Here is a 13503-nt window from a genome sequence, read left to right on the forward strand (position 1 = left end):
ATCTCCAGCAAACTCCACACTGGGCACAGAGCCTGACACGGGGCTCTGTCTCACAACCCTAAGACCACAACCCGAGCTAGACCCTCATCCACATGGCCACCCGGGCGCCCCATGAATTCCATTGTCTTTTGCTCAGGTTCCTGCTTAACTGGAGAAGAAAGGTGGTCCCAGGCACACCCAGCTTCAGGTATCTGTCAAGAGCCTTTGGGTTGTAAGAAACACAAAACCAGCTTCAGGCTGGCTTTAGAAAGAGGAGAATTAACTGACTCGAGAAACCAGGAAGTCCAGGAAAGAGGGGCCCGAAGTTGGACTGGGTCAGGTCATCTCCCAGCTGCCTCTCTGGGGTCCTGCTCACCCGTGAGCACGCTGGCTTTGCTGGGCCCCCCAGCGCTGGAGCTCCAGGCTTCCCACCACTTAGCAGGGCCTCCTGAGGGCAGCAACTGGTTTGGGGGTGCCCGTGCCCTGTCGATGGTCCGAAGGCCTCTGTGTGCCTGACTCAATCACAAGGTGCCTGCAACAGGAGCTCGGGAGGGTGCTTGACCCAGGTCCCCACAGCCCCGTGGGCACCCTTGCCAGCCTACAGTGGCTTCGAGGAGGGCTTCCCCGAGGAGGGCTTCCCCAAGGAGGGATCAGGGCTCCTGGCTTCCCTGGCCAAGTTGTATCCTCCTTGGAACCAGGAGAGGGGAGGGCAGATGGAATGTGGGCAGGTAACAGGAGGGGACAGCTCAGGACGGGAGGGTAGGCTCCCCTCTGGCCTGTGTCCCTAGCTCCTGGATGGAGAGAGCACTTCTCTCGAAATCCTGTTGTAACTACCCATCTTCTGGACTCAATGTCCCGCCCCCACGCCCAAGTTCAAGGAGAAGCGTGTCTCCTCAGGACCCAGCCTGGCCCGTGGGAGATGATGAAAGGTGCCGCCAGCACAGTCAGGCAAAGGAACCAATTAACTAATTTATTTTAATCTCAGAAATTTGTCTAATCAGTTTGGAGGCCTCCACTGCCCCTACCTGAGTCTCAGCCTACACTGAAGGAACCTGAGAAACATCTAGGGGTGGGGAATGCCCCTCACAAGCACATTCCAGTGAAATCAGCAGCTTGCTCAGGAGTGTCACTGGGACCATGTTAAGATGGGGAAACAGAAAACTGGCTCAGATCTCAGTAAAGCTCCATGGACTTTGGTTTTTGCCAGGACAGGGCAACCCTGAGTTCAGTCCACAACCCCCAGAAAGTGTGCCCGCTCAGTGCATGTGCGCCCATGTGATTCAAGTCCTAGTGGGCAAAGGAAGCCACATACCTGAGGTCCCTTAATTAGCACCACCGGAGCCCCCTGGGCAAGTCCACAGACTTCTCCAGAGACAGGAGAGGGCCACCCCACATGCCTGTGCTGCTTTGGGGGGGGGGTGCCACAGCTGGGGGGTCCAAGGTGAATCTCAGGGCCTCTGGTAGCTGTGACCCTGGGCAAGTCACTTCCCCCCATGGGTGCTCTCACCCAAGAGATGGGACAATGTATCTAGCATTTGCCGGGGAAGACCAAACAAGAGGGCTTATCCCAGGGGCAGCCTCAGGGGCAAGAGTGTTCCCCATGGGAGGACTCCCCTTCCCCCGGCCAAGCCAGCCCCCCCAACCCAGGAGGTACAAGAGTCCCCTGGGAAAACAGTTTGCCAGGCAAACTGTGCTACAGTGGCAACAGTGCTACTGGCACATGCACTTTGGCCCTTGGCCCTTGGCACAAAGGGTTCCAAGATTCTGAGTCCTGTCTAAAATTGATTTGTGTCCCTACTTCCCATAATGTTGCTGGTTACAGGGCTTTCTGCTTAAAGCTGCAAATTACTCAACAGCACTAACTAACAGACTCTAGCTGCTTCTAACCTCAGGGTTTAGGGGGCAGCTGATCCGACGCTGGGGAGGGGCCCAGGTCCAGCTCATTGGAGGAGGTGGACGGCAGCGGCCTTTCGGATGAGCCGCTGGGTCAGGGGTGAGTTGGGCTTCAAGGCGTCACGCTCCATCAGAAGGTTCCTGTGGAAACGGACAAGATCTGTGATGGAACCTCCTAGAAGTGAGGGGGCCCTGTGATCCCTGGGCCCCAAGAGAGGACAGGCAACTCGGGCTGGGGCTGAGATGGGAAGAGAGGGGACGGCATCGCTGCAGAGGGGAGGGACGGAGACCAACAGCAGAAGACCCGGTCTTGGCAGGGCCCTAGGTGGGCGGGGGAGGTCAAGGATGAGAAGGCAGGTCGGGGCAGGTCGGGGCATCGGTGTCGGAGAACATGTCCACACTCTCCCCAAGACGTAACTGGGTGAGCGCAAGACCATGGCCTCGTCTGCCTTGGGAAGCTGGGGGCCCATCCGCCTGCCAGACAAGAAGGTAGAGCCTGCCCGGAGGGTGGTCGGGAAGCCACGCTGAGGCCGACTCAGAAGGTAAGTGGCAGGAGACCAGGTATGGAGAAACCCACGTGTAAACAAGTTCTTAAGGCAAAGACCCTGAACGATGAGTAACAGTGCTTCTGCGGGGTGAAGGGTGGGGTTAAGGTGGGCTGCACTCAGAGTGGGGACACGACGGGTGGGGCGCAGGGTTTCCATCCTGGAGGGCAGGGGAGTGAGCTGCCCGTCACCCCGACAGCAGCAGGTTCTCCTCTGTGGCCAGCATCTGCTCTGGGCTGCCGCCGTGGCGTGTTGTCCCCCAACACCCCAGTAGGCGGACCGCCCAGCTCAGAGGAGGCCCCCCACCCCCATGGCATGCCCCCACCCCACGCCTGCCCTCAGCCAGCCTGTCCAAGGGGCCCCACCTTCCCTGCCAACCTGAGATGCCAACTTGCACCCTCACGGGGGCCTGGAATTCTAAGCAGTGTGACCCCTAAAGAAAGTGTGTGGCTGTGGCAGACGGCCACGGAGGGGTGAACAATGAGGGGCGCGTAGGACGCATCAGCGATCCAGCCAATTCCAGCGCGCACAGCTGTTTCATTAGTGCTGAGAACACCTGCTCTGCTCAGTGTGGAGACACTGTTGGGACAATGGGCCTCACGCAGCTTAAACCCTGGGCCTTTCTGCCTGACCTCCAGGGCTCAGCCTAGGGTCATCCCGACTTCACTGGGTCTCCCGACCCCTATTCTACCCACCAGGTACCCCACAGCCCCTCCCTGCCCCCTTTCTCGTTGGTGTTCCAGTGGGGTGCAGGGGACCCACAAGGACACCGGGCTGCCCGTTCAGGGCAAGGCGAGCTGAAGCGTGGGACCTCCCAGGCTGCAGGTGAGGGCTGGGCTTTGCCACGCTTTCTAATTCAGGTGCCCCCGCCCCAACACCCCTAACCCTCCAGCTACTGCTCCTCCTAGCCTGACCACTGCGCCTGATCAGATCTGCTGGTTTGCCGGCCGCCTCTCAACTGTCTCTTCTTCAGGGCACCCTCCCTCCCTGAGTCCCGGCCAGCTCAGCCTCCAGAGCAAGGTGTCCTGGCCCGCACTCATGGCAAGTTGATGTGTGCGTGTGTACATGAGATAGTTGCTAGTGTTCCCACATGAGACGTACGCTCCACATGCCAGGCCCTGAGTTGGCCTGCCCCTCCCCCACCTTCTGGAACCCAGCAGAGCCCGTGAGAAAGGGCATCCCGGCAGAGTGCGCAGCATGTGCAAAGGCCCAGGCCCCTGAAGGAGCAGGACATGTTGGGTAACTATAGCTCAGCGTGGCTCGGCTGGGAGGGCTAGGAAGGGCAGGAGGGCCGGCCTGGGGGTGGGTGGACCCCAGTGGTCAAGTCGAGTGTGCCAACAGGGAAAACCAAGCACCCCATAGCCTCACATCCTTGCAACCTCAAAGGTGGGAACCGTCTCCGGCAGAGGGAGGTGGGAGTCTCGGCAGGCTGGAAGCCCCTGGGAAGACCCCCAAGTGAGATAGGCAGCTCAGCTCAGAGATGTCCCCAAGCCTGGCATGGGTGTGAGCGAGGAACTCACCGAGCCACGTTCTTGTGGACACCGGATGTGCAGTTCAAGGCGGCGTGGATCAGCAGCTGGTTGAAGATGTCTCTCTGAGAAGTCAGTGGGGCAGGTTAGGCTGGTGTAACATGGGGTGAGGGCTGGGAGCCCCCATCCCACCGCGGGCAGGCCTGTTCTCGGGAACAAACTCCCCGGGTGTGGGAAAGACGAGGACACCCGCGCTCGTGGGCGCTGACCCGGAGAGAGGCTGCCGGCAGCGGTGCAGCCCAAGGCTGGGGGCTCACCTGGGCGTTGCTGCCCCCGATCTGGATGATCCGGTAGCGGATAGGAAGGAGCAGTTCCAGAACACGTCCTGGGTTCCCGTTCTCAGCCTCCACCAGGGCCTGGCACAGGGGCAGCCCCACATCACGGGCCAGGAGGTGCTGGCAGTTCTCCCCGGGGGCCCTGCCAGCCAAGGAGGTGCCCTCGGTTACTGGCAGGACACCGTACACTGCCTGACTCAGGTGTCCTGAGGGAATGGGCCGCTCTTCCTCAGCCCAGCATTCCTGGCTCTGTGCCCGACACAGCAGGTGCGTGGGTCAGGGGTGCTGACAGGGGAGAAGCGGGCGGGAAGGGGGAGAACCAGGTTCTCAACCCTGGCTTGAACAGCCCTTTCCACAGGGTTGGACTGTGCTGTTGGGGGACCTCGGGCAGGTCCCCCAACGTCTGGCCTCAGTTTGCTCATCTGTAAAGTGGGTACAGTGCCAACCTCACAGGGCTGTCAGGATTGCACACTGTGCAGATAAAGCCCAGTGCTGAAGTTGGCCCCCACACTGGGGCACACGGCTGTCACGGTCCATGTCTCTGCTGGCCCACAGGTGGGGGTTGAGCTGGGTCATGGGGACAGTGGGCATGGTGGCAGCAGCCTGCTCCAAGCCTGTCTTAAAAGAAAGAATTAGGGGGGCCTGGTGGCTCAGTCACTAAGCATCTGCCTTCGGCTCAGGTCATGATCCCAGAGCCCTGGGATAGAGCCCCGCATCAGGCTCCCTGCTTGGTGGGAAGCCTGCTTCTCCCTCTTCCACTCCCCCTGCTTGTCTTCTCTCTCTCACTGGCTCTTTGTGTGTGTGTGTGTCAAATAAATAAATAAAATCTTGAAAAAAAATAAAATAAAAAGAAAGAATCAGATCTTGGAGTGCCCGGTGGGCTCCCCAGTCCTTCCCGGGCTGACATGACCGCCGCTGAGCTGCAGACACCTTGCCTGAAGCTGCCTCCCCAGTGGAGGCCCATGGATCCTGCAGCTCAGCTCTTGGGGGAGGGGACGGGCAGGCGGCTGGGTTGGTGGCCAGCTGAAGCACCGCCCCCAGGACAGCACCAGGGGTCCTGGCTCCCACAGCTCCAGCCCTGGGGGGGGGGGGAGAGACCGAAGGGTGGCTGCTTCCCTGGCCTCTCCTGGGACGGAAACTGGCTCCCACCCATGGCAGGAACCAGGCCAGGGGGCTGTGTGGCCACACCACCGCACCTCCCTCTCTGGTCAGTCTGCCTCAGCAGGCCCTGTCCCCAGTTGGCAGATGAGAAGACTGAGGCTCAGAGCAGAGAAGCACTTTGTCCAGGATCTCAGAAGGTACGCAGCAAGGATTTCTGGTTGCAGAGCCTCACCGTGCCCCCTGTGGGAGGCGGAACCCATGGCACTGAGGCTTCCACCCCCAGCAGGGCGATGGAAAGGCAACTCTGGCTCCTAGGAGAATAGCCATGTCCTGGCGTGATATAGCTGGTGGGGGCACACACCTGTGGGACACACACAGGACAGCCACCCTCCATGGGCATCCCCACGGTGGCGTTCAAGTGGGGCCTCCAACCCCAGCCTCCTGGGCCGGTCTGGCCAGGGATGGAGCAGACCTCAGCCCGCCCCCAGCACCCCATGGCCCTCCCAGCGGGTCCCTGGCCCCTTGGCATACTTGCTGGCATCCTGCAGGGTGGTCAGGAGCTCCTGGGTGGTCCCGGAGTCCCGAGCTCCCAGGGATGCCATCAGGAAGTGTGCGTCGTTGAAGAGCAGGATGTGGTCCCGGCTGTGCTTCTGGGTTATAGGCAGGACCTCCTGCCACCGCTCACCCACAGACACCCCTGAGGGCACAGGGAAGAAACCTGCAGGCCTGGTGTCCCATGTGAGCATGTCCTACGCACGGGCCTCCTGAACCCCCATGCCCCCCAGAGGCCCTTGTGTTCCAGCTGGGGAGGCCGGGCAGGGGAACAGGGTGGCCGGTGGCCTCTGGCCTCACACAGAGACCTTTGGGCTCCGTTCATGTTAACCTCGTTAGTTGTAAATGCAGGAGACGCTTGCAATAGAGAAAACTACTGAAGGGTACGAAGTTTCTGGCCCCTTGGACGAAGCCCCAAACCATTTTTGAAATTTGTCCTGGGATTCCCATTGGCACCTGCTACCTAATAAAAGTCAGCAGAGTTAAATAGCATTCTCTCACATTTGTGTCGGGATTTCTCGGCGCTCCGGCCCCTTTCCCCGCCTCGCGTGCCTCCTGACTCCTCGAGTTACTACCTCCTTCCTGCCTCTGCTGTGGGTGACCCTATGGTAGAAACATTGCCCTTGAGCTCTGTCTCTGGCAGCAGATCAGACAGTTCTCTTGAGTGTCCGCCCTGCTCGGTGAGGGAGCAGCGGCCTTTCCCTTCCCTCCACTGTGCTGCCAGCCTCTGTCCCCGCAGGCCTCCCTGGGCATGTGCCCCGGGGCACGAGGCTTCAGGGTCCCCAGGGACCTCCAGGTGGCTTCAGAAAGTGTGGGCTTCGGCCTCCCTGAGCTCAGCGCCACGAGGCGGATGGGAATCCTGCCCAGCCCTGCTCTAGAAGGCTCCCTGCAGACCCGGATCAAAGCCAGACTCTTCACCGGTCTTCCTGGTACCTGGGCTCCAGCCGCCCACCTCTCATCCTTGCCCACACTGACCCTGTCTTCGGCCCCTCGCCCGGTAACAGGCAGCTGGTTTCTGTGTCCTGGGGGCCCTGGACAGGCTACTTTCTGCACATCACATCCTTTCCCACCTCTGCCAAGCAAAACCCTCCACGGGCCTCATGGCTCACATTTCACTCCCACCGGGAGGCTTTCCTGGAAACAGCTTGCCCTGTCCAGGCCCTCAACCCCACACTGTCCCGCCAGCCCAGGGCCTAGCGTGAGTAGAGCTTTGGCTCTGTTGGGCCTGAGGGAGAGGGGAAACCATCTGGCACCTGGGCTGTTGGCCAGAAGCACCAGAGCTGTGTTCACAGCTATCCAGGCTGCCTGCAGAGCTTGGGGTGACGATGTTGAGAAACCTCTCTGTCTGAAATCCCAGGGAGTTGAGGAAATGTCACCCTCTTCTACTAGGAAAGGAGGCAGCACGCAGAGCCTGCAGCACGCAGAGCACCCGTGCTCTGCCGGGCTGGCGGGCAGGCGGCGGGAACGGCCCGGACCCTGAGCTTGCACACCCAGAGATGTTGGCACTAGGAAGAAAGGGGGTGCAGAGGCTAGAACCCACTGGCTTCGGGCTGGCTGGAAGGTGGCTGCAGAGCCGGGACCCAAGGCCACACAAAGGCAAGCCGCTCGGGTCTGCGACAGGCCCTGGAGTGGCTCAGTAATGAGTTCCTTCCCCTCGTTCTGTGGGAGGGAAGAGAGCAGAGGAGCCCAAGGGGAGGGCGCAGGTCTGTACCTTCCATCTGCAGCCGGTACAGCATGGAACAGCTGTCCACCACGTCCAGCATCGCCCCGCTGGCCTTCAAGCTGGGGAAGACCTGGAGGACAAGGGTGATGGGCAAGTAAGGGGCCCCGGGGATGGGCCGCGTGTGGGGCCTGCACTGAGCCAGCCCTCAGCCAACGGCATCCACCGCCATCACCCTGCGCCCTCAGCATCCAGAACCAGCCCGTCGCCCAGGGGTCTGGCCGCGCCAGGTGCCAGACCTGAAGCAAGGCCCCGGCCCTGAGCACAGGCCGGGCGCTGGCACCTGTCCCCTCCCGACCCTGGCCTCAGACCACCCTGGCGGGTTCTGTGTTCATCATGTCCCTCACGGCATGGAGGGAGCCGTCCTTCTGTATCACCCCACCATCCTGACAGAACTCAAAGGGAGGAATCAACTGACACTTTGCTGACGGTTTTCCTCGGGGTTAGAGGCCTGGGCCCCAAGCATTTTTGTGACACCCCCCCACAGCCTTCTATTACAAAGCATGCAGGGGGGTTCCCAGGAGCTGCAAGTCAGCCTTCTTTTCTCTTAAAAGCTGCCTGGGGGCTGGAGGAGGGGGCAGGGGAGTCGTGCTCACTGGGCCTGGGGCTGCAGTCTGTTCCAGAGACGGACTGTGGGGCTGGTGAGTGGCCTCAGTGCCATGGAACCCTAGGGTCAAAAACGGTCTCGGGGCAAATTTTGCGTATGTTTTACTAAAAAGAAAGAAAGAAAGAAAAATTCCTGCGGGCAGATCATTGGTTGTACCAAAGACAAGCCATGGAAAAGGACTACAGAAAATTCCGGGATTTCGGGAAAGACCAACTTAGCCGTGCCATTGTACCGGCGCCGGCGGGGATCCAGTGAGCACCTTCACCCTGTCCCAGCGGCGCCACCGCTCGGCAAGCACGAGGAGTTCTCTCTCCAGCTGCGTTTCTGGCGGAGACCGTGCTGACGGGCTCAACTATGTGCTAGAGACTAAAAGGCCAACGCCTGCCATCCACCGAGTTGGCTGCAGAAGTGGACTTACATGGTTATCGTAGATGGTCAAGGCGGCCTCGTATTCGCCCTGCAAGGATCAAGTGTGCGTGATCAACATGGGACGAAGGTCAGAGGTAACACCGCGAGAGGGGCTGGAGAGTCCATTCCCCTGCCTGCCACCCGCACGCTGCATGAGGGGATGGGCTGTGCTGCCTCGAGGGTCTGAGGGTCAATGAGCAGAAGCCCCTGTGCTCCGGGAGAGGCAGTGCTGACCTCTGCTACCCAACGGACAGTTTCTGTCGAGGCCTGAATGTCCCCACGGCACTTGTCGACGCTACAAGCTTTCTCACGTACTTCTAGTCTTTTCTTCTCTCTGTTTTCCTTTCAGTACCTTCAGTGGGGACCACTGCTCTCCTCCAGACCCTGAGCACAGCGGGCCCTCACCTCTCTATGATAAGCACCACTGCAAGAAGGTGCTGACTCCCTGGGATCAAGGGTGCTATCCCCGACCCTCACTTCCACTGGGACAAACCCTTTGGAGGCTCTCATGTCTCCTTCGGGTACAATCTGGGGGGTTGGGGTTGGCTGTTCACTCCAGCAGCAGAGGACTCTCGGTCTAGATCGTCTCCATAGATAATATATATAATTTCCATGTCCAGGCAGTGAAAAATGACTAAGGTCATTTAAGCCTGAAAAGCTATTTGAAAACGTGAATGCTCCGCTACAACCAGACATTATCTAAATGTGCAAACGCAAAAAATTATCCCTGGGATACAGCAAGAGGTAGAAAGAGACTGATTTCACTGGACGTCTAGACAGGTAAGAGTGGGCCGTCTTACCTTCTCAATCAGATACAGAGCCCAGTGCCAATAATTGTGACAAGCAAGCATATCGGAGTCCTGGGGAAAGAAGGGGAAAATTCGAGAAGAATCTGACAGCCCGTGGGACCGAAATTACTGGCTGTGGTTTGGTGACGGGGCCGAGCCCCTCCCCAGTCTTTGAGCTCAGGAAACGTCTCCTGGGGCCAGCTTGCCTGGGCCCAGCTCGGAGGGACTGGTGACATGTCGGCCCCACAGCTAGAGTGGGAGGAGCAGGACTGACATCCAGGCAGGCTTCAAGCCCTCCTTATGCACCGAGTAGAGAAAACGGGCGATAAATCCGTTGCACGAATGGGTGCAGAGCCCCGCTGGGTGTCCAAGTCCCAAGAAAGCCATGAGGATCAATAGGCCCCAGGCTGGACCCCTTCCAAATAAAGGGGGCGGGGTTGACATCTGGACAGTTACTACTGGCACCCCGTTTGGCCCCACCATGGATGCCCGGCTCTTCCTTCTGAAGCCACTGCAGATGCTTCCTCCCCTCCCTGGACACTACCTTCCCTTTCTTGGGAAAAGAAACTGGCCACGCCCCTTCCCTGGCTCACGTCCACCCCGCACCTGTGCTTGAGTACATCCAGATGCCTTCGTCTCTTCTTCCTCCCACGCTGGCCGGCCTTAGCGGCTGTGCTCCATCTGGTCCTGGGCTGGGACACCCTCCATCTCCCCACCCTTTACCTGGCAAACCCCTACCATCCTTCCATACTCAGCTCAGGGTTTGCCTCCTCCAGGAAGTCTTCCCTGACCACTTCCTCCTCAAATCCAATGGGGTCGAATGCCTCCTCTGAGTTTCCACATCCCTGAGAGTGCCCCCATCATGGTGTGGTTCATGGGCTGCTGGGAAACTGCTCACCCCACTTGACAGGGGCATTGAGGACACAGAAGTCTGGGCTGGACTCTCAGTGAGGTGTCCAGGGTGGCATAGTCTGAACTCTAGTCTGGGGCAGGAGCGGGAGGAAAGGGAGCGCCAGGTCACAGTATCAACTGCAGGGCTGTAATGCCAGGCCAGAGGCTGCCCGAAGCCACCACGGGGGACAGATGCAAACATCAGGGGACTAGTCAGCCTGGACTGCCTCATTTTACACATGACTGGAACCAACACCCATAGGAACTCATATGGGAGCAAGGGCTTCATAGTTGTTACAATAGCAGGTGTACCAAGGGGAAAACAAAGCTCAGAGGGTCACTTTCTTGCCCCAGGGTCCAACCAGACCTCAAACACCTGTAAAATCACAGCATCTGGGGGAGGGAGATCTGGGGGAAGGCCCTGGCCAGGCCTTCCCCCTGGGCTCCCTCGGGTCTGCCTAGGCAAGCCCCTGGCCCTCAGCAGGGAGGGTGGCCACACAGTTGCGCCCCCGACCCCAGACCCACTGCTCTTGTAAGAGCTAGCAGTACCTGCCTGGGGGAGCCTGAGGGCAAGACTGCACCCCACCGTCCTCCTCCCCAAGCCCTGGCTCAGGCTGCGCCAGTGCCTCTCCCGTCCCCAGTGTTTGTGGATCCTCAGAAAGATCTGGGTGTGAACCTCCCGGGATCATCGTTCTGAAAAGCTACCTCACCCCTGTTCACCTGCTCTGCCTAACTCCACTCCCACGTCCCGCTGGGACGTCCCAGGCCAGGGAGCAGCTTGGAGGGACGGAGGGGCTGTGCCGGTCCCTGCCTGCTCTCTGCCCGATTCCTGGTCTCCTCCTGGTTCCCTCAGGCACTGAGCACCTGCTTCTCAGTGCCAGACACAGACGCCCCGCCTTGGCCAGCGGGACCTGGGGAAGCCCACCATGGCACAGAGGAGGGCTGGGCTGCAGACCACACCTGGACAGGTGGCCAGGCTGACCACCAGAGATAACCATGGGGACACACGATGCACACAGAGGAAGGAGAGCTACGTGGCGCTGACCCCCGCCCCAGGAGTCCCTGCTGAGCCAGCTGGTGGGTGGTGGCAGAAGGGGCAGCTCAGGGCCCTCCAGGTCCTCAGTGGGCACAGGCTCTTGTGCCCTGGGAGTTTTCCGCGCCGTGCCTTTACACCAAATGCCCCAACACAAAACGTATTCTAGAATCACCTGCAAAACATTGGCAGGCTTGGCGGGGAGCCATGTGGCTCCAAGGGGGGACACTGTGTCTTGACAGAAACTCCTCTAAGCAGAACACAAGTTTTCCCAGAGCTAAGCTAAGCTGCACCCCGGAACTGCTGTCCATAAAGCCTCAGTTTAACTCAAGGGGCTGCCTGGGGTTTTCCAGGCAGGGGACCCGTGGACAAGAATCGTACCTTCCAGTGGGCTTCTGAGGACTGCATAAACTCTACTCCGTCCTTGATTTCTGCCTTCATCTCGTGAATGTGAGCAATGGTGTGCACTGACCACGCGTCTGTGGGGTTGATAGACAAAGCCTACACGGGGAGGGCATGAAAGACGATTAGAGAGAACGTGGATCTGTCGGGCCGCCCAGGGACCTGAGACACCTCCAAGTGACACGGGGACGAGGGGCCCACGCTGGACGGGCACATGTGGGGCTGGCACAAGTGTGGGCACCAGGCTCTGCCTCAGAACGACAATGACCCCCGAGTCCAGCCCCGCTGAGCGTCCGCGTGCTGTCACTAGTGAGGGTATCACTGCCCACCTCAAAGCTGAGGGACCGAGCTTGGGGAGGCTGGCCGACTGACGCAGGACCGCAGCTGGCTCTTTCCAAGGCCGGGACTCGGCCCCAGGGCCCCACAGCCTCCTGCACGTGGCTGAGTCCCCTGCAACAGGCCAACCAGCCTCTCTGGGCCTGTCCGCCCTGGTGAGAAGCAACAGTGCCGCGGAAGTGAAGTGCCCCGGAAGGTCCGAATGCTGAGCCCACCGCCCCACCCCCAACTCGGGCTCCTGGCTTCCCCTTGCAGACGACCACATGCCTATGAATGGCCTTCTGGGCTCGTTCTGATGTTCTTACTATTCAGAACAGTAGGCCCTCCCATGACCAGTGAGCTTGACGGTGACCCGCAAGGCAGGCGGGACACAAGGTGGGAATCCGACCCCACCTTGTCTTCTTCTTTTCCTCCTGGGTTCAGCTTCTGTGTCCTGGGCACCTCCCGAGTGCCAGGCCCAGAGGAAGCTGAAGCTTGAAGCAGCGGACCATCCACAGGAGCCCAGGTCTCCTGCACCACACACCAGATCACGACGTCCCCCAGCCCCGCTGCCTCGGTGCCCCATGTTTTTTCCAGAGGCAGAGTCCCTGGCCTGGCCCCCTGCTGTGGGGTCTCGGCCGACAGGTTGTCCCCAGCAAGCCCAGCCTCTCTGCTCCACCGGCTGCTTGCACAGGCCCGCCCAGGCCACGTGCGGACGCTGTAAGAAAGGGGCGTCCCGAGAAGGGACCCACTGAGGTGCTGCCCTCCTGCAGGGTGGACGCGAGGCCTGCTGCTCAGCGTAGGGAGCGGGGCAGCTCCCAAGGTTAAGGCCCACCCTCTGCGAGGGACTCCAGACCAGTTTCCTCACTGGGTCAGAGTCACAGAGGCTCAGCACCACCCAGGAGGTCCCCCTAGCCTTTGCCCCCAGGGCCTGCCCTGCCCACCTCCCCCACCCGAAGCCTCAGCCTCAGCCTATCCCTGGGCTCCACACTTCCCGAGCACTGTGCTCCCCTGCCCTCCGCCCTTTGCTCTCCCTGCCCCTAGGGTTTGGCTCGCTAGGCCCACACCCCATGCACCACCAGCCTGAGGCCTCTCCAGGCCTCAGCAGAGCTGGGTGCACGCGCCTCGCTCTCCTGGAGGCGGGGCGGTCACTGCCACTGTGGGGCCCTGCTCCGTGATCTCCGGCGTACTGGCACTGGGGTCAGAGTGTGCCGCCTGCAAGAGGGGGTGCAGCGGGAGAAAGGGGCATGAGGCCAGCAGAGCAGGGCTCCCCAGGCCACCACCTCCTTATGCCCCCGTGAGGCATAAGCCTGCGCCTTTTGTCTGTCCTCTGGCTTCTGGAAATATCCTGCCAGCCCTTGGCTGCCCAGACGGACATCACCGAAGGAGGGGGTCCAGCTGCCAGGGTCTCCAGAGCACCTTCCTGTGGCTGACCCCGCCGGACAGTGGGGCCTGCCCCCCCCCC

At 60.5% G+C, this 13503-nt stretch overlaps 1 protein-coding gene across 2 annotated transcripts in view; it reads right to left on the reverse strand.

Annotated features, from left to right (window-relative positions):
- Window positions 1–934: 934 nt before the first annotated feature.
- The window catches only part of TTC38 (tetratricopeptide repeat domain 38), a 22754-nt gene continuing 10185 nt past the window's right edge, over window positions 935–13503 (reverse strand). The window contains exons 7-14 of one of the 2 annotated variants that reach the window (XM_059401772.1): window positions 11703–11822; window positions 9410–9469; window positions 8620–8658; window positions 7586–7667; window positions 5854–6019; window positions 4204–4363; window positions 3938–4011; window positions 935–2013 (exon numbers count right to left, since the gene is read on the reverse strand). In XM_059401772.1, coding sequence (XP_059257755.1) covers window positions 1920–2013; window positions 3938–4011; window positions 4204–4363; window positions 5854–6019; window positions 7586–7667; window positions 8620–8658; window positions 9410–9469; window positions 11703–11822 — 795 coding nt within the window. In that variant the 3' untranslated portion in view covers window positions 935–1919. The remainder of the gene's footprint in view (window positions 2014–3937; window positions 4012–4203; window positions 4364–5853; window positions 6020–7585; window positions 7668–8619; window positions 8659–9409; window positions 9470–11702; window positions 11823–13503) is intronic. The other variant, XM_059401773.1, reaches the window with a different exon arrangement.

The sequence above is a fragment of the Mustela nigripes genome, chromosome 6 (assembly GCF_022355385.1).
Source record: "Mustela nigripes isolate SB6536 chromosome 6, MUSNIG.SB6536, whole genome shotgun sequence".
NCBI lineage: Eukaryota > Metazoa > Chordata > Mammalia > Carnivora > Mustelidae > Mustela > Mustela nigripes.